This window comes from Tinamus guttatus, unplaced genomic scaffold (genome assembly GCF_059628265.1).
Source record: "Tinamus guttatus ecotype Peru unplaced genomic scaffold, ASM5962826v1 Tinamus_guttatus_pri_ptg000211l, whole genome shotgun sequence".
NCBI classification, from domain to species: Eukaryota; Metazoa; Chordata; class Aves; order Tinamiformes; family Tinamidae; genus Tinamus; species Tinamus guttatus.
Window position 1 is genome coordinate 4,391,597 of NW_028288745.1, and position 23,077 is coordinate 4,414,673.

General features: G+C 56.7%; 1 protein-coding gene across 2 annotated transcripts; it reads right to left on the reverse strand.

The window, feature by feature from the left end:
* Nucleotides 1–1,490: 1,490 nt before the first annotated feature.
* On the reverse strand, nt 1,491–21,901 carry NOS1AP (nitric oxide synthase 1 adaptor protein). Of its 2 annotated transcripts, none has more exons than XM_088524404.1 (10): nt 21,739–21,901; nt 15,261–15,332; nt 5,459–5,551; nt 5,155–5,213; nt 4,570–4,678; nt 4,194–4,335; nt 3,691–3,854; nt 2,969–3,136; nt 1,984–2,149; nt 1,491–1,895 (listed from the first exon to the last, which is right to left on the reverse strand). In XM_088524404.1, the coding sequence occupies exons 1-10, from the start codon at nt 21,841–21,843 to the stop codon at nt 1,492–1,494; spliced, it is 1,482 nt and encodes a 493-aa protein (XP_088380530.1). In that variant the 5' UTR covers nt 21,844–21,901; the 3' UTR covers nt 1,491. The 2 variants fall into 2 exon arrangements, with proteins under 2 accessions (XP_088380530.1, XP_088380529.1); XM_088524403.1 differs by having other exon boundaries at nt 5,155–5,228.
* Nucleotides 21,902–23,077: the final 1,176 nt, after the last annotated feature.

A 23,077-nucleotide genomic window follows, 5' to 3' on the forward strand; every position in this document is an offset into this window, starting at 1 on the left:
TGAGATTATTCTGCCCCCGGCACGGCCCTCGCCTGCCCTTCCTACCGCGCGGGAAACGGGCCCCAGCCCCCGGGCGCTTTGCAGAGCCAGGCGGGACGGAGGCGCCCGGGCTGTCTCCAGCCCCGAGCACGGAGGGGGGAGAGAAGCGGTGCGGAAAGAGTGAGAGGCAGCGAGAAGGAAGAGACCAGAAAGGGGAAAAAGAAGCCTTGAGAAATAGAAAGATTTATTTAGCAAAAGCCAGTTACCTAACGACAACACCCAGGGGTTAAGTGCACTTACATGGACAGACTGGTTTCCCAGGCAGATCGAGTCGACAGTTAGTAACACGACAGTTGTAGGAAAAGAAAGGACAAAAAATAGAGCTATAAATCCCCAGCCGAGGTCCGTAACAAAAGTGCGAGGCTGGAGCAGCGTCCCGAGGCAGCGCGCGGGCGGCAGGATCGCGTTCCACGTGCCGGCCCCGTCCCGCCGCGCGGCTCCCTGCGCCCATGGCCCTGCCCGGCCCCGCGGCCCCTCACCCATCCTCCTCCTGCTTCCCGACCAAGCGCTGCAGCGGGACGAGGGGGAGGCAGAGACAGAGCCGGCAAGGCGAGAGCAGGGGTAGCAGCCAAGCAAAGCAGAAGCAGGAGAGGAGGGTGGAGGGAGAGGAAGAGGCCTGCGCCGCTCCCGGGGCTGTCGGCCACAGGGCCTGCGGGGGACGAGGGACCATGTCCGGAGGATGCAAACGGAGCGCTCAGCCACTGCTAGCCTGGCCGCCTGACCCCCGTATCCCCTGGTGCTCCTAGGGCGTCATCTCCGCAGGATGCAGCCCGCAGCAACCCCAGGGCTCGCTGGAATTTCATCCCCAGCTGGATGGCACATGGAGGCAGGTGCCCAGGAGTCCCCTTCTCTTCTCCCAGGGACTGGGGCCCGCTGGACCTCAGAGGCCCCCGCAGGGCAGCCAGCCACCTCACGCGGCCCCAGCCCCGCGCCACCGAACGGCCCCATAGCCACAGCCACGGCTGCATTTCCAGTGCCTGAGGGGAAGGAGGAGAGCTGGCCACAGCGAGGGCAGCACTTATGGCTGGTGTGGGGCTGCCGCTGACCCAGAACAGGGCTGGCGGAAGGCGAGTGGCGCTCGCCGGGGCAGGCCTGCCCAAGCTGCACCTGCTCCGCGCGCACGGCCGCGCTCGCCCTCCTCCCCGTGCAGTCCGGGGCAAAGCCCAGGTTGCGGCCTGGCTGAGCCCGGCCCAGCACGGCTCACGGCAGCAACATGCACCAAGGGCAGGAGGAGGCTTGCATGCCCTAGCACAGGGACCGCTGCAGTGCCCAGGCACATCCTTGTCTCCCCAAACCTGGGGCCATCGCAAGGCTCCCTGCACCGAGACCCGGCCCGCAGCACGAGCTGGGGCAGAGCAGCCTGGTGCTGCTTGGCGGGCGGCTCCGGCAGCACCGCCGCAGCGGGAGGCACGGGGCTGGGTCCCGGCGGCTCCGCAGCACACGTTGCCGTGCCTACACGGCGATCTCGTCCTCCAGGCTGTCGCCCAGGTCCTGCCTGGGCCGCACGTTGAGCAGGCGCGGCGGGGCCTCGGGGGACCACGAGTCCCGCTCCTCGCTCTCGTCCGTGTTGGACTCGTACTCGGAGGCGATGCCCGACTCGCGGAACTTGATGAGCTCCAGGCTGCCCAGGAGCGGCTCCGGGGCGCGCGGCGCCGAGCCCGGCACGAAGCGGTAGCACTCCAGCTTCACCAGGCAGTCCTGCCTACCTATGGGGCTGCCCAGGGCGCTGGGGAAGCCGGCGCCCGGGCCCAGCGGCGGCGCGTGGGTGTCCTCGGGCTGCGGCGTGGTCGGGTCGCAGAGCACGGGCAGCGCGTTGGAGCGGAAGGTGATCTCCAGCAGACTGTCCTGGGACCCCGCTGCAAGAGAAGGGCACAGCTGAGGAGGCGGCCGCGGCGCCGCGGCTCTGCCGGCTGCGAGGGGAGCGGAGCGGGAAGGAGCCCTTACTGGTGCTGTTCCCAGTGAGCTTCAGCTCCAGCTCCTGCACCTGCTTCACCAGGAGCGAGATGTGCTGCAGCAGGTCCTTGTTCTGGAGCAGGAGCTGGTGCACGCGAGCCTGGGCCTCCAGGCGCGCGGCGGCCTCGGCGGCCAGCTGGTCCTTCAGCAAGTGAACCTGCGGGAGAGGAGCGTGCCCGTGAGCCAGCGCGACGGGGCCGGCCGCCCGCACACCCGCCCCCTCCACATGCAACCCCGCACGGGTGTCGGGAAGCAACTCGCGGCTGTCAGGTCTCTCTGGTCAGCGAGAGGGAACTACATGACATTTAATTCCCGGCCAAGCAATTCCAGGCCGAGGTAAGCTATAGACCCACCAGCATGGCTGAGGTCCGGGACAACACAGCGGATCTACGGGCTTTGTTAGCAGCGAATAAAGCCCGTGCCAATCATCGTGTGTTCAGAGACAAACTGACTCAGTGCTTTGGAGAGGAGATAACAAGTGCTATTGAGGAAGGTGTTGATGTAATGTGTTCAGTCATCTCAAAGGCATTTGACATCATAGAGAACAACTTTTTCACTAATAAATTAGACGGGTACAAGACCGCCGTGGCGCACACTGAACGGGCTGCGGAGTAACTAAGTAACAGCCCTCGGGACTAGAACCATGCTGGGATGGGCAAAGGTCCAGGGGAGGTGTCAGCCACTGCAGGAAGGGGAAGGAGGCCAGCAGCTGTTACCCCACCACCCAGACCAGAAACAGCCCTACCCACTTCACAGGTTTTATCAGGAAGCAGGAAGCAACGGGCTGAAGTGACCTGCAGGTGACACGAAGACGGGGACTACCTAAGATGCAAAACCAGGCCCGCTGGGGCAGGAACTCTTTATAAGCTCTGCCCAAGCAAGAGCATCTTTTGTTTTTCCCCCATCCCTTCCCGCCCCTTGCCCTGGCAGCTTCTCCCCGGACCCGCCTCGCCTCGGGACACGGCGGGGGGACAACCTGCGCCACGGCCACTTGTGTCTGCTGCTGCTGCTGCTGCAGGAGCTGCTGCAGGAGCTGCATCTGGTGGTGGGCCGAGAGCGGCGTGCCCACGTCGGGCAGCTGCGCGGACGAGGGCAGCAGCATTTTGGGCGACGCCGTGAGGATGCTCTCCGAGTGCAGACAGCCCTGCAACGACAGCGGCATCCCGCGTGAGCGCGTGCGCTGCCAGGGGGGCTGCAGGAAAACTGAAAACCAGCTATTTAAGGTGCGGCAAGGACAAAGCCTCCGGCAGCGGAGCAGCTTATCCTACGGCCAAGGGGAATTAGGTTAGAGCGCAGGAAAATCTGCTCGCGCAGCAGCTCGCGAGGCGCAGGGAACAGCAGATGCCGGGGGAAGGATGGCGCCCGTGTCACCAGCCTCCAAAGCAGCATCTGCCAGGAACGATTACGCTCCAGCGGGGCGACGGGCTCGCTGACCCCCGCCGCCCTCCCTGGCCTTTCTATCCATTGCTGGCTAAAGCTCAGATGATATTGCAGGAAATTTCAGGAGAGGCAGAAGTTTCCCATGGAAATTTCCAGTGCAACAGAGAAAAAAACCTCCCAGCGCCGACCCTGCGTGTGCCGCTGTGGCTGGGCCTGGCCGCGGCTGCCCCAGAGAGGCTGGCCCTGCGCCAGGAGCCCTTCATGCGGAGCCGGGGAATGCTGGAGAGCACCGCGGGCAGAGCCGCCCCAAGGCCCTACCTTGGCGTCCCCGTAGGCACTCGCCTCCCGCCCCACGGCGTCCAGGTCTGTCACCCCCCGGCTGAACTCCAGCACGTCGCTCCCCGCCAGCGGGAGCTCCACGGCGTCGATGTCCGTCTCCTCCGCGGAGGTGGCTGCCTTCTCCGCGCCGCCGAGGCGGCAGCCTGCAGGGGAAGGGACCATCAGAGCAAAACCCGTGCTGGCAGAGCCATTTCACTGGTGCTCGAGGCCACGGCGCTTTGCAAACCCCTTGGGTGTGACGCCAATGCGGGACCGCGCGCTCAGCCCCTTCCCGCAGCGCAAAAGGCAGCTGGGCATCCAGCAGCGCCAGGATTGCTGCTAATGGGCTCCCAGCAAGGGGGACGGCTGCGAGGATGAAGACTAACACACAGCGAAGGCTCCCCGCTGTGCGAGAGCCCAGCGCGAGCACAGGGCCCCGCTGTGCAAACCCGCCCGCAGCCGCCACCAACGTCATGTCAGAGCCCTGCGCGGTGCCACGCTACCTGGGACGTCCAGCTCGTCGCCGTTCCTCTCGCTGTCGCCGTCCTCCTGCCCATCCGCGTTCTGCTGCGTGTGCTGGAGGCTCAGCTTGTGGCAGACTTCGAACGCCTGCCCCACGGTGCGGACGATGCGCATGGCTTGGCTCTGGGACACGGACAGGGAGCGTCAGCCCCTGGGCTGCCCTCCCAGCGTGACACAGCCCTACATCAGCTCGGAGGCAATCGGCTTCGAGGGGAAAAAGCTGCCCCAGACCAACGGGCAGGCAGTGGAGAAGGGGAATGTTGATGAGCTGCTGGGGAGCGAGTGCCTGTGCTGGGAGTAGTGCCCCAAAGGGAAATAACAGCCCTGGGCGCAACAGGGGCATCCCAAAAGCTTTACCTTCTTCTTGGACTTGAAGACGTTACACCTGAAGACGTTACTAGACCCATCTCTGGCAATGTAGCTGAAGATCTTTAGATCCTGGGAGTCGTGGGACACGTAGAATATCCTGCAGGGAGAGGCAGGAGGGGGGGCCGTGGTCTGCAACACCCGTATGGTCTGCAGCACCCATCTGCAGGGCCCCAGCCAGTGCCTCCCAGGGCACGCTCGGGGCTGCTGGCCGGGGCCCAACCTCTGCAGCACGCCGCTGCTGAAGCCCAGCAGAGACTTTCTGGCAGCAGTTTCACCAGGTTTTAAAAGATATTCTGCCGCTTCAGCAGGAATTTCCCCAAGACAGCGCAGGCCAGCGCAGCTCAGCACAGCCACAGCCTGGGCACAGGGACCCACTGGAGCAGCCCAGAGCCATCCCAGAGGCTCCCGGGCAGAGGATGACCCCTTCCACCTCTCCCCCGATCTCCAGCAGGAAATCAGCTTTGCTGCTCCAACTGGGATCGCTGGAAAGGGCTCCGTGGCCCCAACTGCCCAGGCCAGCGGGACGCGGGGGAAAGGAGGTGGGTGGAGGGGATCGCTGCGAGGTAGCCTCACCTGTAGATAGGATCGTGCATGATGAGCATCTTGTTCTCATCCCAGGCCCACTCTTTTTTCTGCAATGAAAGAAGCTGAAAATGAGCACGTCAGATGCTGTCCTTGGGCTTGAGAACAGCACTGAAAGGGGCCAACCAGGGTCCCTGACAGCCCGCGGGGCTCTCCCTCAACCACCCTGTCCCTGGGTGCTCCAGGGCCCCAGGGCCGCGCACCCCACGGCAGGGAGGAGCGCGGGGCTCCACCTGCCAGCTCCCGTCCTTGCCACGCAGAGGGACGGCGCCGGCACGCGAGCCGAGCCGCCTACCTTCTTCTTCTTCTTCAGGATGACCTTCACGCCGTCCACCGAGACGATGAGGCTCACTTTCTTCTTCTTGATGTTCTTGGCTTTAAACTCGTACTGGAGAGAGGAGCAGGGAAAGGCTGAGTTAATCCCCATGGGTGGAAAAAGCTCTGGAGAGGGCTGGAAGGGAAGGTTCCCGCAACGCAGACCCTGCCAAGGATGCTGTGCACATCTCTGGTGGGGACGGTGTAGCGATGGCGAGTGCTTCAATGAAAAGTCACTGGACAGAAACTAAACAAGATCAGTGAATAACCCCAATGCTCTGGTCCGCTCTCAGGGAGCGAACACGGTTCTCCTAAGCCCGGCCACTTTTGCACTGTAGAAGCAGCAGGAAATTGGCTGGCTTGGAACTCAGGGAATTTGTTACAGAGACCCGCAGTGAAATAACAGCCCTCACCAGCCTCCCTGCTGGCTCCCACGGAAGAGGAATTCAATTAATCCTCTTTTTACTTAACCAGCCTTGCCGCAAAGGGACACCCGGGCCCGGCTCTGCCGCGCGGCCCCGCTCCTGTGACGAGCCCTCATGTGACACGCGCAGCCTGGCCTGACGTATTAGCTCTGGCAGCTGGGGCCGACGGGCAGGAAAACCTGCTGGCCCTGACCTGTAATTTAATGATAAAAGCCCCGAAAATACAATTCCTCAAAGCGCTTTTGAAGTCACCGACGGGGAGGGGAGGTGACTCAGAAAAGACCCCGGCCCCAGGCGCCCCGCAGACGCCAGGGCAGGTGCCGGGGGCGGCACAGGACCGAGCGGCCTCTCGCATCGCCCCTCTCTGCTGGGAAACGCGGCGCCGCGTTCGAGGGCCCCCGCAGCTACCCGAGCACCCTGACACTGCGGTCACGCCGAGGTACCCCAAACACAGTGCTACCCGAGGGCCCCGATTCAACCCCAAAAAGGAGAGCTCCCGTGTAATCATTTGCAGCGATTATTCAAACCCCTTCCAAGCCCAGCTCACTACTTCTCTCCCCCTGACAGAGAGCTGCCGGCTGTGCCATCGTGCCAGCTCCCCAGCCCCGTGTTGCTCCCGTTAGGACATTGCATCCTAAGTGATTGCTCCTCACGCTCATCAATTACAAACACCAGCTTTCATTTCCCAGCTGCTGAAACCAGCGGTTTTCTATTCTGTGCTAGCCCAAGTGCCGATTAATTTGGGTTTAGAAGAGACAGCAAACCTGAAAAATCTCCCAGGCTTAGGGAAACTATTTTTAGCCAGGCCACGGTGCAGTAACAGCCCCAGAGGAGGAGCGCGGCCAGGTGAGCAACTTCCAGCAAAAACGTTAACACGACACCCGTGTCGCTGGGACAGGACCAGCGCGGGGCTCCTCGGAGAGGCTTGTGCACTGTCATGGGCAGCATGTCCTGGGCTCGTGCCGCTCCTGTCGTCCGCAGAGGAGCGAGCCCAGGGGCAAATGCTCCTCCGCGCAGAGCCAAAGTCCCTCGAGGGGCCCGGAGCCGAACCGAGGGGAACAAAACAGGCAAATCTCAGCAGGACCCAGCAGCTGGATTCATCAAGCACCCTCATAAATCCAGCCCTTTATTCCGGTGCCCAGATGAGCGCCAAGCGTCCTTGCAAATCCGTGCGGGAGCACTCGGGAAGCCGCCGCGCCTGCTGCCCCGGACCACGGCTCATTGGCGCGGGCGCGCTCTGCAATACGTTCCCAGCGCAACGAGGCGCAGCCCGAACCAATAAAACACTAATGAACTCATGCCCACGGGGGCTCGCTAATGAAACACTAACCATAATTTAATAACAGACTAGCGAGGAAGGGAATTCGATGAAGAGGCAATTCAGCAACTCTCTGGTCTGTGGGCTGCTCATCACGCCGAGGCACAGACGGACTCAAGGGAGGAGAAGAGACACCCTAAAACATGTTGAGAGGGCAGAGCTGAGCCCTTCCCTTTTCTTGAGAAAGGCCAATGTTTTTTCCCAGGGGATGTATAATTGCAAGAAATTATTTCAGAACTGCATGGAAAAGACTATCCCTGAATATCACACAGCCTACAGAATAAACATGCTCCTCTCATCAATTAGAAAATACCCATTTCATCTGAGCCTTACCACTGACTCCAGGTTAATGGGAAACTGGTTAAATACACTTAAAGACAGGGTCTTCCACTGCAATAATGCCAGCTGGTATAAGCACCATCGTGCAGCCCCCTCCTACCAGGAGGGCAGTAAAACTGCCCTGCCTGGAGAACAGCAACATATGCTGCTTAACGGAGAGTAACCTTGTTGCTTTGGAGGAAAATTAGGTATCAGATGGAGTGCGATGGGAACTGTGGGAAAAGCAAGAAAATCCCCAAAATGCTTGGAAACATGTTTTCCTTCCCTGCCCCCTGGTTCCTACACTCTTTTAGTGGAGGACAAGATTTTTCCCTTAACTAAATCTGGCAGCAAAGCTCGTATTGAAGAGGAGAGCTGGTGTCTTCTCATTCATCATGCCCCCATGCTCACAAGCATCTGAAAAAGACGGAGCTGAATAAAGATGCCCTGATTTTCCTCTAACCCCTCTGAACTGCAGCAGGTACGGATTCAGCTCTGCTCGCCAGCATCCCCCGTCAGAAAGGGATGAAACGCCGGGAACGCTGCACGGACAGCCTGTGCTGGCGGAATACCAATCAGCTCGTTATTTTTTAATGGCACCTAAATTCAGGCAGCCCCTGTGCCCCTCCATCCCATACTCGTTTTCCTCTCAGCACAGAAGAGAGAAAAAAAAGTTCAGAAAACCACCCTAGGATTTAGCTAGGAGGCAAAAGCAGCTCCCGCTGCCGCTCTGCTAGCTGAGGAGGCAGCATGGAAAATAAATAAAATCTGCGCTAGGAGGAAAAAGACGCGGCTCCGGCATCGCCCGGGGAGCCAGCCAGCTGCAGGCGGCTCCGCAGGGAAGGAGCCCCGGGAGCACGGGCTGCCCAGAGGTGCCAAGGGCTGCATCCCGCTCTGCGCCCCTGGGAGCGGATCCGCCTCGGGCTTCCCAGCACTACAGCACTGTCTGCACCGAGCTCTGCCCTGGGCATCGCTGCTCCGGGCCCTGGGAAGCGCCAAGGAAAGCAGTAATAGCCTGGAGCGTCAGTGCCCGTTCCTCAGTTTAGCAGCACTTCTTAAAACTCTTCCAGGGTTCACATGTGCAAAAACGCAGCCTCATCTGAGGTACATGTGTTTGTCTGGAGTAGGATATGATTTTGGTTTGCACCGACAAGGTCAGTGTCTATATTCCCATCCAACTTCAGGTTTAATTTTGGTAAGTGACTCTGACGGTGGCATGTACTGACGGGTATAAATGGGCATCAACCTAAAAATATCCGTGTTGCGAGAGCCGCAGAACAGGGTGAAGACTGCAGCTTGGAAATCATCCCTGGATCACAGCAAACCCACTTATCATAGAGCATTTGTTCCAGTAACATCCGATGTTCCATGATAAATCCCGTCTGCCGCTTGCCATTTCCTATCACACATCCCGATGGCTCCTTTGGCCATTTCCACGTCTCGCTGCTCTCGCTCGCGGAGCGGGACGTGCACGCCAGCTCCAGCTGCCTCCCCGGCCCCAGGGACACTAATTCCACATGAAACTCCGGAGGAACCCGAACTGATACCGACTACATCAATTACCAAATGGCCCAGCAGAAAAAGCTCCCCTTACACAACGGCTGCTTCTCGAGGCCCATTTGCAGACTCTTATTTACAAGATGATTTATCTCCCTTACAAGAAACCCTTTGGGCTCATCCAAGCTTAAAGGAAACTCTTAAAACCAGAAATTTAGAAGAGACCCGAGACATCCACGTTCCTCCCTCCTGTGCTGGGTGCACCAGCTCCCCGGGCAGGAGCGGGGCCAGCAATCTCCTCCAGCCCCAAGCAGCTCATTCGAGCAAACGCCCGTCCTGCTGTTCCTCGCTTCAGCACGGGCCTCGCCAGCACCACGCTGGTTCCTCCCTGCAAGGAGGTGCGATGGGGATTGCACCTCGTCTTGCAAGGTCTCCTCTCTATTGGCCACATGCCGTGACCACACTGGCCAGGAGAGCGACAAGCCCTGCTCCGGGAGCACGTGGAAGGTGGGTCGCTTCACAAGCCATGCATCTAGAGCGTCCTGTGCAGGCCGATGTGGGTGAAAAATGTCAAAAAAACAAGGTGCAGCTTCCCAAGCCAGAGCACGAACAGCACAGGAACCAAGCCTGGGAGGAGATGTTTACATTTCCAAGCATGGCAAACACTTTTACAAGTGAGATAAGGACCCCCGGCGCAGGCGAGCGGCCAGGCAAGGCCCTGCCACCAGATAAGCCAGGAGCTCGTGTGGGTGGCACAGTCCAGAGCCCGACAGGCATCGGCCATGAGCCACCACGGGCTGCAGAAGGTCGGTCTGAATGACCCAGTCCCTGCTCCAACGCGGGAGCTTGTGGCATGTCCGTCACTTAAAGCTGTAGATTCACCCCATATTTAGGTACTCTGGGGCGCTATGGGTTTTGACAGGCTGGACTACTGCTAAGTAACAGGAGGAGGGGAAGCCTGTGACCGTGGAGACCCGCAGAGACCACGACTACAGCTAGTTTGGTAACTCCAAGCTTTCTAAAAAAATCACTGGTTTTCAAGGCTTGACATTTCAAGAGCAAGGAAGCAATGCATTATTGCTCACTAAGTATTTTGGAGTCATTTTCCTGCCTCTCTCTCAGCTACAGAAGACCAAAAACTTGCTTTTCCTTTTTAAAAGGAAAGCTGGGACTGGCATTTAACTTCCTGCCTCCTACGAGCGGGGCCCCTAGACACGGCAGCGCGCGAGATGGACGATAGAGCCCCGCGCGCTGACAGCTCCGCCGGGAGCAGCCAGAGTTCAGCCAGCGCGAGCCCAGAAATGCCCAGATTTGGGCACAGCGGCCCCCATCCTCCCTCCCAGCAAGAGGCACCAGCACAAACTCATGGGAGGAATCAGGGACTTCCTTCCTTGAGGACTCGCTCTCATCTGCAAGCAGCGGAGCTTAACTCAGTAACCAAGTCAGCAATTATGAAATTCCGACAATTAATAAAGAACGAGGGAGCAATAGCAGGAAACACTTCACGTGTCAGAAACCAGCCAGCGCTGCGGGCCTTATTAGATGCTAAGACTGTTCCACAGTGTTTTTGTTCTGTAACTGGAGAAGAAAAAAAAAACAGGTAATTATTCACACTGCACATTTGTTTCATGCTACTTCAGCAATAATTAACGGAGGGATTAAAAACACTCACTGGATTTCACGCTTTAAAATCATCAAGCCTGAACAGTGCTCCCTATGGAGTTTTAGGAAGAATTAACACCTTAGATCCTAAAGAAAAGTCTGAGCAAATTAAATTTTTGAAATTTAGGTTGAGTTAGAAAACAGTTGCTACAGGATTGAATATTGACCAGAAGGACCACAGCATAGCGAGCCACAGCAAGAATCCTATGCAAAACAAGATCCTGGAGAATCTTTCTGAAACAAATTAAAAATGCAGCTCATAAAGGCAACTGGGTTGGCTGCAAAACTCAGAAAAGAAGCTTCAGCTCTGCCCTGTACAGGCACGTGGCCAAAAACGCCACCTAAAACCACAGTACAGCCCAGATTGAAGAGACAAAATCCATCGGAGCGGTGGCTCCCCAAAGGAAGCAACGCTGGATGGCAAAACCCAGAGAGACGGAGCTGTTCTAATAAACCACCCCCCCACAGGGAGAGCACAACGAGGCTTATTTTTATGCAGGTCTGGAAAAAAAAATGCCGACTATTTGCTGATAAAGGCAGCAGATACCACGCTCGCTTGGGAAAGCAGGAGGCAGCCTCTGGGGAGGCATCCTTGGAGCAGAAACCTCCTTGATTGCAGGAGATCAAATCGCTGGGAGCCAAAGATGGATACATTCTCACCACGAAAAGGTGTATTTTTAGGCGCCCTTGCTCAAAACATAACCGCAAATGGTTTAACTTCACAAAGACTGTGCAATCACAAGAGGGACTCGCGAGCAGTGGGAGCTGGCATGTTCCTACGCATTCTCCCATCCCCTGCCAGCCTCTCTGCCAGCTTTGGGGCCGCTGCTTTAGTTTTCCTTCTTTTTGCTATAGGGTTTCCCCACGTTTCCATAGAGAAACGCTCTTTGCGTCTGGGGGCCCGGGCAGCCTCGGTGCGCCGGGGCATCGGGCACATTTCAATGAGCTCAGGCAGGTCCCACCCTGCGGTTTGAAGGGAAAGTTAATAGATACTGTTAGAAGAAAATGCAAAAATGAAACTTGTGGCCTTTGAGGACAAAAAGAGAGAAAGAGGGAGGGCTTGGGGTTCTGTATTGCATTACTGCAATATCCAGCAATAACACTGGAAATGCACCACAGATAGAGCGGTTTTCAGTTAAACAGCTAAACCAAAAATTTAGCTGCCTTCGGTGAAGTTTCCTACGGTGAGTATCGACTTCAGGCCGATTTCTAGCTAAAACAGACCTGCTGTTCCTATAAGCAAGCATATGTGAGGGAGACCTACTTTGTTTCTGAGTATATTGAAAAATGTTGGTGCCAATGGCACCAGCAGCTCTTGGGGTGAAGGCTTTTGCGCTTTGGTTGTCTTTGCTGATGATGCAGGGAATTAGAACACTTCAACAAATTAAATCACGGGGTCCTCAGCCTCCTAGAACCAGCAGGGAAGCACAAGAGCAAGAAGGATTGTGCACAAGAGCCACGGGAAATCAGAGGCACCTTTCCAGCACGCACCAATTCCCCTTCGCTGCAGTAGCAGTTGAGATGATCATTGCCATGCCTTCAGTTCCTCCCAGGCCACTATAATGTAATCTTATCCGTCTCGGATAATCACGTAAAGTCATTATTGCCCTGATAATTCATCTAATCCTCAGGGCAGCAATTCTGTGCGACGCTTGCACCGCGCGTTGCCTCCTGTCCTCCCCGCAGTGCAAAACTGGAAGAAACGTTACTAAAATGAGCTTGGAGTTACGCTGTGTGCTCTAAGAAAGCAAGTGGCCAAACGCATCCGTTTTTACACCGATCTCACTGTGTGCATGGCTTTTGGAGGATGCAAAATTTTGCTTCCAATGAACTCATTTAAATTCAGCAGTTTTGCCAGTTTGCTAAAATAAAGCTCAGCTACGCAAAGCGGCAAAAGCCTCGCCAGATCAGATGCACCTGACGGAGGAGCTATATTTTAAAGTGCTCGAAATGCCTCATTCTTTGGAATCTGCAGAAGTCAGCTGGACACTTCCCAGAAAGAGGCTTGAAGACGACTGCATGCCACAGAAACAGCACTGGAAACAGTGCCTGGACAGGACCCCAGCCTTGCTGGCACCAAAGAAAACCTGGATTAAAGAATTCCAGCAAGGGGGAAGAAAAATAATCAAAATTCCCTCGAACGAGCCCAGCCAGGCACTGGCTGCACTGGAAACATGCCCGAGGCCCCGAGAGGAAAGCGCTTGCACACGTTTACATCCCGACACTCGCTGCGAAATGCACCCTTACGGCTGCCGTGAGGGTCCCACGGGCTCAACCACTTTAAAGAGCAGGAGCCAGACCCGCTGCTCCGCTCCCCTTGACCCTGGAGGGCAGCACGTGGCACCAAGAAACCCACCTCACGACCCCATCCCTTTGCAGGGCTCCAGCCAGCCCCGCGCCCCGACTTGCCAAGGGACATCAGGGCTATTTGTCCGCCGAGCAATCTCATTTTGCTCCTGGTATCGAGATAGGGCTCCAAGATTTTGCGCCAGGCTGCAGTTAGAGCATTTGGTGGCAGCGAGCTGCCCTGGCTCGAGGACAGACACGCGTTCCTTGACCTCCAGCCAAATTGGAGGCAGCCGCCGGCGCCCAGCCTGGCCAGCGAGTCCTCTCGCAACCCTTCGAAATCCCATTGCTGCCGTGCAAAAGGCTAAAGGGAGACAAGGCAACCAGGGCTCCGCACGGATTCCAATCTGATCCACAGGTTCCCATCTTTTTCCCCCCTTCCATCTTATCCCACATTACACTAGATCCAGGAAGCCTGAGCACCTGCTTCAAGCACACCCTTTTTTCATAGGAAATCTCCATTTTGCCATAACCTGTGTCCTTTCCAGCCTTCAAAGCTTTATTTATGACTAGTCTAAACTATGCTGAAGTTTATTTACATTGGTCAATTAGGTTATTTTTTAAGCACAGTGAGGTTTATTTAAGCCCCCAGCGCTGTGCCAGCCTGCACATACTTCCATGAAGTTATGCAAGTTTGGGGCCGGAGTTGCATTCTTTCAGAGGACTTACCATAAACGCCCTTTTCCAGAATAACAATGCCCATGGTGTAGTGGACAAAGAGAAGAGAGAAATATCTCTCTACAAACGTAGGAGACCTCTAAATGGCATAACAGTTACTCTGTCCAAACAGGCACAAGCCAAAGCGAGCAAATCTAATGTCAACGAAGACTTTCCAGCTTGTTCTCCAGCCACAGCATTAGTCACCGCAGCAATGACAGGGCAGCAGGCGGCAGCCTTGGCGAAGAGCCCCCAAACTCTTGCCCTCAGAAAACTCTGAAACCCGAGTGTGCTGGACACTGCATCCTCTCCACCTCCAGCAAGGAGAAAAGTGCAAGAGAGCACTTTTTATGTTATTTCCAGGAGAGAGCACGTCCTGGATGACACAGGCAGACCCCTTGGTTGTGTCCTAAAGAACAAACCTGATCATCGGTGGCTCTGGCCACACTGTCACTTGGGTCAAGTTGAGGTCCACCCACTGGTAGAAATGGTGCCCTTCATTCTAGTTTGCTGCTTCTTGCAGCACCAGCATCGCTGTGACTGCCCAGGGGAGATTTTGGCGGTAGCAGGGCAAGTTTTATTCCAAAATCAGCTCCTGAGTGTGGAGGATGCTTGTGACTGCATGAGGTCTCCAGCCCTCCTGCAGGGTTAAACCTCGGGGGCCACCAGGCCGCGAGCTCCTGTGGTTTCGTGTTTGCTCCCTGCTTACGTGTTCCTGAACACCTTCCAGCCTCGCGTGCAGCCACGGGGACGCCGAGGCAGAGGCTGCTCTCACGGCTACTGGCCAAGCATTACACAATGACAGCGCCGAACACCCCAACTACAACTATTTTGGGAAGCCAGATGATTTCATAACCATCTGACATCCCCCGACTTACTCACTATTAAACAAGTGCTCCGCTGGCAGGCGCAACCCTTGCCCACGTGCTTCTTGTACTCTACACTTGGTAGCTCATTGCTGCTTGCTGGACACCAACCTACGGCCACAAGATCCAGGCAACGCCTGAATGTTTCACAACCAGCAAAAAGCAATTTACTTCTTTCCCAAGCAGCTCACTGCTACGTAGCAGCGGGCAGCTAGACGCAAGGATGCATCCATGCTACGCCTTCCTCCAGCTCCAGCAACATCATGTCCAGCTGCCACCTGCCAGCTGCAGCAGCCACTCTTGCACGAGATGAAGGAGCGTGGACGTGGAGCCACCCGCTTCCTCCCCTGCCACAATGGAGGCGCTATGGGTAATTGCTCAGAAGGCAATTAACTGCACACTGCAAATGGCGCTTCCTCGGCACCAGGGCCACGGAGATGCCTGGAAAAACCCCACACGTGACAGCGTTACCCAGCAAGCCACAAACTCGCAGCCGCCGAGCCCAGGTTGCACGGGGATCCTAATGACAAAATGGTACAAGCTGAGGAAAACCACAGAGACCCGCAGCCAAAGCAGGGGGCACAGGAGGCGCTCCGGGAGCGGGCGGCAGCGGTGGGAAGGCTGCCAGGCGGAGCGGGGCAGCCGCTGGCAGCCCGGCCGGCCCCGGCGGGAGCGTGTCCTCACGGCACTCACCCGGATCCGCCGCATCGCCGTCACGATCTCCACCCTGCTGTTCGGCCGCGGCACATCCAGGCTCCCGATGTACTGGAGGGAAAGAAAGAGCGGATTAGTCGAGTTTCCATGGCACCAACCCGGCCCGGAAGACCAGCCATTCCTCCATCACTCAGGTGACACCCGAGGCTGTTTCTTCTCGGGAATGGGCAGCATTTTGCCTGCTGTACATCAACATCCCAAGCAGCAGTAGCTTTCTCACTTCTACAGGTGCCACTTTTACAGTGTTCTCCCTTGTCCCTCCAAGAAATGCTCCTAAATTTCCAATTCTAATTGCACTCTGTTCCTAAATGGAGTCATGGTTTTAGAGAGCTGCCAGGGGTCCAACTCATTCCTGATCTTTAGCTTCATTATCCAGTCAAGCCCAGAGCTCTAGCAAAGCTTTGAGAAAAACCCGCAGCTAGAGCACTGCAGAGCTCTTCATTCTCTTGCGCATTTCCCCATGTATTTGACTGATGGGCAATTACTCTGCTTCATTTCTGCTCTGCCTCAGACAGATCAGGAACTTATCCCTCCCTTCCTCTGAGCTGTTCCAGAAATGGAGAGCCTTTTGCCTTTCCAGATAACTCAAAAAGATGACGCAGCTGCCTCTTAAATCTGGTATAGACTTGCCTTCGCTGGGCCTGCACTGCAGCCGGGGCAGTGCCGAAGTGACCACAGCGATGGGAAATGGCCATGGTGCCGCTAAAAACAACTTCCACTGAACAGTCCTCTGCTTAAACCTTCAAGCTTTGGGTTAGAGTAAGCGCCAAACAGGGACCTCAGGGTCAATTCTGTGAATCCCCTTCATGAGCCATTCTCCAAAGTGGACGGCTCTGCTTGCCGCTGGCCAAAGTAACAGGCAGAACCAAGTTACACCCACTTTTACCATCGGATCCAGGGGTATCTTTTATAACATGCCTACCCCCAATGCTGCTCATCTTTTCACCGTCTCATCTGTTTTTTTTTTCCCTAGTATCATTTTGAGCTTCATTTCTAGCTTACAAACACAGCTACATCAAGATCAAACCTTGCGAAGCTTTCCTGCAAAGAACACTGCCTTTAAGCTATGATTTTCTCAAGTACAGTCCACTTTAGCTCTAACACATCCCCCACAGCAATCGGAGGTGTGAGGACGTGCGAGGGCCTAATCCACCTCCATGCAGCTCCAGATCTACCGTCACGGGGATGATGGTTCTCCAGGAGACATGGCTCAGCTCTAGGAAAGGACCATGCTGAATTTATGAGGATTCATTCCTACAGGTTTCTGTGAAGCATGTCACCATATCCGCAGGTGTACAGATCACCATGCTGAAATTTAGCAGTAACACAACAGGGCGTGAAATACGGGGCAAAAACTCCTTCACACTGCCTGGCTCGGCCCCTTGACGCAGCAGCGCCTTCAGCCACGACGCCGTTTGCTCCACGCAATACTTCCCATGATCAGCAGCTCTTATTCTAACCAGAAAATCACTTCAGCAACCGGGCCGGTAGTGCTCCATGCTGTGTCCAAAGCAAGTAGGTAAAAATCCAATATCCCCTCAGCTCCATGAAGTCATTTATTAGCAGAACAGGATATTGGAGTATCCTTAAAATAGCTGGGACAACCTGTCCCAGAACGAGCAGGCCCTTCGCTGCTTCATCACAACCCTGCTGAGTGCTTCACTATTTCTGCAGAAATTATGAACCTTTCGACTAAATATCCCCAGTAAAAGGAGTGTAAAAAGAAAATCTTAATAATAATACTAATTGAAGCAGATAGATCCAGAAGAAGGATCAGATTTTCACCAGCAAATAGGCAAGTGATACAAAGACAATGCTTAGCGCTAAAACAACGGGTAGTTAAAAGCATTTAAGTCTATTTACCACTTCCCGGCGCTCCCACCCCCCATTTCCCTCTCTGGCTTACATAACTTCTGCAGCTGTGCACAATGGATGCGGAGGCTCCGCAGGGATTTATTCCTGTGGCCGTGGCCCTAACCTTCAGTGACACCGGGAAAACCCATTTCACAGCACTTTAAGCACCAGAATCGCGACAGGCACTTAAGCAGATGAACACAGGCTACTGTGTTCACGTGGAGCCTTCCGCATCAACCCATTTCATATATGTTTTTTTAAATAAACTCAGGAAACACGTAACCCCGGACAGAGCCCGGAATGCCTCCATGCACGTAAAAGGACAAATTCATCCCTTTTTTTTTTTGTGCGTTCTCAGCTCCACCAGCTCCCTCCTCCTCTCCCTCCGCTCTGCAAGTGGATATTTTTGTAGGTGCCACCAAATTCAACAGATGGACGAAGCCGCCTCGGATTTATTTATTTTTTAAAAAAAGAAAAGAAAAAGAAAGGGGAAAAAAAAAGGGGGAAAGAGAGAAAAAAAATTGCAGGCCAGAAATGGGCACGGGGCGCTTGCAACGCTCTCCCCCAGCTTGCTGGGGACACACGACACACGGCCCTGAGGAAGGGAAGTGGGGAAGTTTACTCAGCTCCAAGGGTGCAGATTCAGAGGCTGTTTGGAACGGAAAAGCCAGCGTGCCGGCTGACTTTAATGGAAAATCCTCTGTTTTCCAGGCCGAGGTGTGACGCAGCCGTGGCGGCTCGGCTGGAGGGCTCGAGCTGCGCCAGGCCCCGCGCTGAGGGGCCGCGGGACACGGGGAGAGCCCCGGGCGCGTGTGGCGGAGCCGTGCCGCCCTCGGCCGCCAGCCGGGGGCATGGATATGCCACAGGGACACGCAATTCCAGGCAGCAGCACGCCAGGCCCTCGCAGGGCGAGGGCTTAGAGCTATACTGCATGTCGCATGTGTCTGAGCAACAGGCGAGGCCACGGAAGGAGCCATGAGCAAGTTACACTCCGAACCACGAGCTCCCCTTCTGCTAGGGATGCAGGCTCTTTCCCAAAAGGCCGGGGTGTCTCCACACCAAACACATCCCTCCAGATCCCTGCAGCCTGGGGGCCACGGCTGGCTCCGTGGGGACCCAGCCTCTCCCTCGTGATGCTCTCCGAGTCTCCCGGAGGCATCTCGACACCGTGGGCAGCGGGAGAGGGACGCAAAGACGACGGGTCGGAGCGAGCGCCGAGGAATGTCTGCGGCTCCCGGCATCCGCGGCCTGACCGCCCACCGACCCCGCGTGTAATCCGAGCCCAGAGGTGCGGGCAGGAGGAAAGGGAGGGGAATTTGCAGAGGGAAGCGGTGCAGGGCCCGCCGCCACAGCGTGCCAAGAGCAACACAGGGCCACGCTTCCCAGGCCTGCGAAAGAGGAGGGCCCTGGCAGGGAAGGAACCGCGGGAGCTGCCGGCGGCCCTGCAGCCACAGAGCTGAAATCTTTCCATGCAAAGAGAATCCGGCAAGCCCAGGAGCATCCAACCCCCCTTCATTGCTCCCCACATCGGACGAGCCCAGGATGACCTGGATGGCAGCCTCGCAGTCACGGCACATCCAGCATCCCCAAACACCGCCGGGTTTTGAGCCGAGAGCTCCTCTATGAAGCCTCTCAAGCGACTTAGCAAGTATGGCAAAAATATGCCACTGTTTGAGGAGAGGCTTTCGTGGCACTCGGGCAGGTTATTTATAGCGTCGAGCAAGGCATCCTTGGCTTCGTCTCGCTGCATCTTCGCTGCTGGCGGAGCAGAGCGCTCCATGCTCTTGGGCTGCCAGCATCAACAGCCCCAGAGCAGAGCTGCCAAGTCCTGCGCAGCCAGCTAAGTAGGTGCAGAGCCTGAAACAACCTGCCTCCGACTTCCAGAACTCGCTTCTCGACCCCAAACTGTCTGCTCCCACCAAATCTAATCTTCTGGGAAAGGAAAGACGCCGCTCTGAAGGAGAGCCAAAGACCTAGATAAGAGAGATGCCTGGAATCCAATTGACTTGAAATCCTCAATCTTGTTATAGCCCCTACCGTGCACACAACATACGCAGCAGGGGAGGCTCACATGCATTCACTGCTTAATTTTCTCCCAAGGCCACAGTCCCTTTCCCAATACTGCCATTATCTTCACAGCAATCGATAGGATTGCCACAGATCACCGCCTCACCAAGGGTGGAAGGCAGGTGAGTCACCCCGTTTGGCAGAGCAATGCAAGGACTCCTAGGAAAGGACACGTTGGATCAGGCTAAAGTCTTCATTTCATGTCCCGTCTCCAAACACAGCAGCAGATGCTCGGTTCAGTCTCAGTTTCCCACGCAGAAAAGTAGAGAAAAGTACTGACAAAAATGATAGAAAAAGTATAGTTGCCAAGATTTCTTAAGCAAAAAAAGCAAAAAGAACTCCAAACCTAAACCCTCACACTTTGCCGTTCTCTTCGGCAGTATCTCCCTAAACTTCTGGTCCTGCATTGATCTGCTGACAGGTCCGACAGGGTCTGTCTGCACATTCCCATCCTCTCCTCTCCGCAGAGGCTGCTAGTGGGAACCCATCAGAGCGGGTCACTGCTCCTCTCCCCTTTCTATCGGGAACCAAGGACACAGGGGCACCACTAACGGATTGATGAGTCGCAGGATCGGAGAAGCAGCACTTGGTTCCAGCTAAGGGACATGTGGCAGGTGTGTACGAGCCAAGTGCCACTCCAGCTTCCAAACTGCAAATCTCCACCAGACCTTGCTTTGGACCACGAGCACTTCCAGGTAGGAGTGGTCTCTTGTTACCTCCAAAGAGGGCCCAACACTGTGAGCTCCTGATAAAGTACAATTTTCCAACACGTGCTCTTGCAGTAAGGGGTTAACAAGGGCTTTCTCAGGGGAAAACAGAGTTGGTAGCACTCCCGCATCTGACAGGCCATTCAGAGGTCAAACGACAGGCTATAAAAGACAATTTAACTCATTTTACATCTTCATCTCTTTGGAGGTGATGGGATAGCCCAGCTCATGATTTCCAAATGCTTCCAATTGCCAATATCACACAAAGTAGCCCATGGACTTTTTTCCCATCTCAACTGGATCGAACCCACGGAGCACCAAAAGTCTGGGGAGATAAAGGGCAAGCTTGGAACTCTCCACCTTCATCCTCAAATGAAGAGTAGAGAGGTAGAGGAGGACAGTTCTTTGCTCTTTAAATACCCCTTATTTAAACAGGAAACGATTACACAAGTGAGAATTCATGTCTGTTCCCCTGTGACAGGCCACAGCTTACAGTCCTTCCATCCAAATGCTTCTGCGAACTCCAGGGGCCCCACTTTTGATTTTATTCAAGAATTCAGACCACAGTGCACAGAACAAACCAAAGTCCTGCGTTCCCTCAGAGGCAACTTCCTCCTCAGAGGCAAAGATTCCCAACAGCCTAATGAAGGCAGGGCAAAGACACAGGGGGCTGGATGCCAAGAGAGATGGCCAAGGAAAATAGCTCAAAACGTGTGAAATGTGAAATTCCTCAGAAGATGGAGTGGGATTTTCCAACTATTGGATTTACCTCCCAAAAGTGGATTAGCATAATCCTTAGAGGACACTTAACTCCGACTCGATGTCCCTGTGCCAGAGCATATGGCTGCAAGCAGCTTCAGTAGATGCAAGCGCACAAGTACCAATGTGGACAGCACCGCACCGACAGCCCCGCTTGCCTCTGAGCTAGTTCAGTGCCAAATATGAGAAGGACCAAAATACTGACACCAGGGAGAGCTGCTAGAAAGAAGAACCCAATAATGGGTACTTGGAACAAAAAGCAGAAAGAAATAAAAAAAACTCAACCCACAGTGTTTGCGGAACCACAAGAGCCACATTGCTTCCTTCAGAGCTCTGCAGCCCCCAAGGCTACTCCAGCCCAGAAACATCCAAACAATCCTGCCGAAGCAGGAGGAGCGGAGCTACGGCCCATGGGGACGCCGTGCCCAGCGAGCGGAGCGCCCCCGGAGCGGAGCTGCTCCCGCCGCGCGGGGAGCGCGTGAGGCCCCAGCAGGCAGGAGCAGCCCCCGCTCGCACTGCGGCCCCCTCGCTGAGCGGACCCCGAGGGCTCCCAGCGGCGCATCCCTCGTCCCTCAGCCGGCAAGCGCGGCGCCCGCGCTGTCACCGGCGCCTGTGGCGCGAAGGGCACTGCTGCGGACACAGCAGGCTGCCCTGGCACTCAAGTCACCCTGCGAGCACTTAGGTCTCACCAAAAAGAGCGTTATTTCAGCTTGCACCCTGCAGACCCCCGGGGGGCAGAACCGCCTCCGCAGCGAGGCAAGGGGATGAAGAGCCCAAGCGCTGGCAGCTCGAGGCTGGTGGCAGCGCAAGTTGCACCTACCACAGACAGCGCTGAGACACGGCGTAGCGCTAAATAAATAAATAAACAAATAAATAAAAACACATGAAAGTACAAAACCAGGGAGCGCAGCCCCGCGCTTGCCTGCCCGGAGCAGGAGCGAGCGCGGAGCGCCAGGACGGCCCGGGCCGGCCCGGGTCGGGTGGGGACGCGCAGGGCCGGGCCGGTTGCGCTGCCCGGGGACAGCAGCAAGTTGCGCGGGTGGCCGCGGCCGCTGCGCGGGGCCGCCTACCTTGGCCTCGAAGGCGATGCCGTGCTGGAAGGCGTCCTCGTTGTGCAGCGGCACGCGCAGGTCGTGCCGGTCCTCCACCAGGTTGTACTTGCACTTGGCGGGCATGGCGGCCCCGCGCTGCCCCGCGCCGCCGCCGCCGCCGCCGCGCAACCTCCGCCCCTTCCCGCGGAGCCGCCCCTGCCCGCGGGCGGGAGGCGGTGCCCGAGCATGCGCCGCCCGCCGCCCGCCGCGCAGCCCCGCGCAGCCCCGCGCAGCAGCGAGCGCAGCCCCGCACACCCCGCATAGCCCCGCGCAGCAGCGAGCGCAGCCCTGTGCAGCCCCCACGCATCCTGCGCAGCCCACGCAGCCCCGCACAGCCCCATGCAGCCCCCACGCAGCCCCCGCGCGCCCTGCGCAGCCCCCGCGCGCCCTGCGCGGTCCCAAGCACACTGCAAGCCACATGTCAGTGAGCTGCCGTCCCTTGAATGCCCTTCGTCTCTTCAGTGCCCTTGGTCCCTCTTTTCGGGCACGCCGGGTCTCAGAGTGAGGGTGCAAGGGCTACAGGCCAGCAGCAGGACCACGGCCACAAATGTCAGCGGTGACCCCGACAGTCTGGGGGTTTGGGCTCAGCAGCACCCGGGACCAGCAGGTCACTGTGCTGGGTCTGTTTGCTGATGATCTTTGCAGATATCCACGTGGGCACAAAGGTGGCCAAGGCCAGGCAGAGCTGGGGCAGGCAGAAGCCTCTGCTTGTGCAGTGTCCAGCCTGGATCTGCTCCGCTGCATTTGGTGCTCTGGGCTCCTGGTGCATGTGCCAGTTTGCCTCTAGCTTCAACCAGGTTGACTCCAGCCGTAGACATGGGTGCCTAAAGAAAAGCCTTGTTACTACTGCAGCCCTGCAGCAGCCGTGTCTGATGTCCCCAAGCGCTCTGCTGTCCCCAAGGGTTCTGCACCCACCCTGCCTCGCGCCAGGGCTTTGCTGAGGGACAAGGGACGCGGCTCCCTGGCCAGGCTCTCCCTCTGGCAGCTCAGCGCTCAGGGGAGCAGCAGCTCTTCCTGCTGCCCGGAGTTCAGGATACCTGGGTCACGGGCTGCAATTCCACGTTCCTGTTGGATTTTGTCACACCACCCAAGCATGCCAATACAGCACATACACTAGAGTACCCCCAAAAGCACAAAATTTTTTCCTCCTTTCCATTTGTGTTTGTCCCTTAAGCGCAGACACTGTTTCCGCCCTTTCCATGTTCAGTAGTGACAAGGGCAGGAGTCACCTCTCGAAGCTGTGTAACCGGTTTGCTCCGTGTCTCAGGTCCCTCCGCTTCCGCCTGGTGGAACAACGCGCTGTCTGTGGGGCGGGCAG

Bases quoted from the DNA above. Each gene is read 5' to 3' on its own strand.
- NOS1AP (XM_088524403.1), bottom strand. From the start codon at position 21,843: ATGCCCGCCAAGTGCAAGTACAACCTGGTGGAGGACCGGCACGACCTG. The intron at 4,679-5,154 runs GTGAGGCTACCT...CTCTCCCTGCAG, and splicing joins ATGCACGATCCTATCTACAG to GATATTCTACGTGTCCCACG. The intron at 4,336-4,569 runs GTAAAGCTTTTG...TCCGTGTCCCAG, and splicing joins TCTTCAAGTCCAAGAAGAAG to AGCCAAGCCATGCGCATCGT.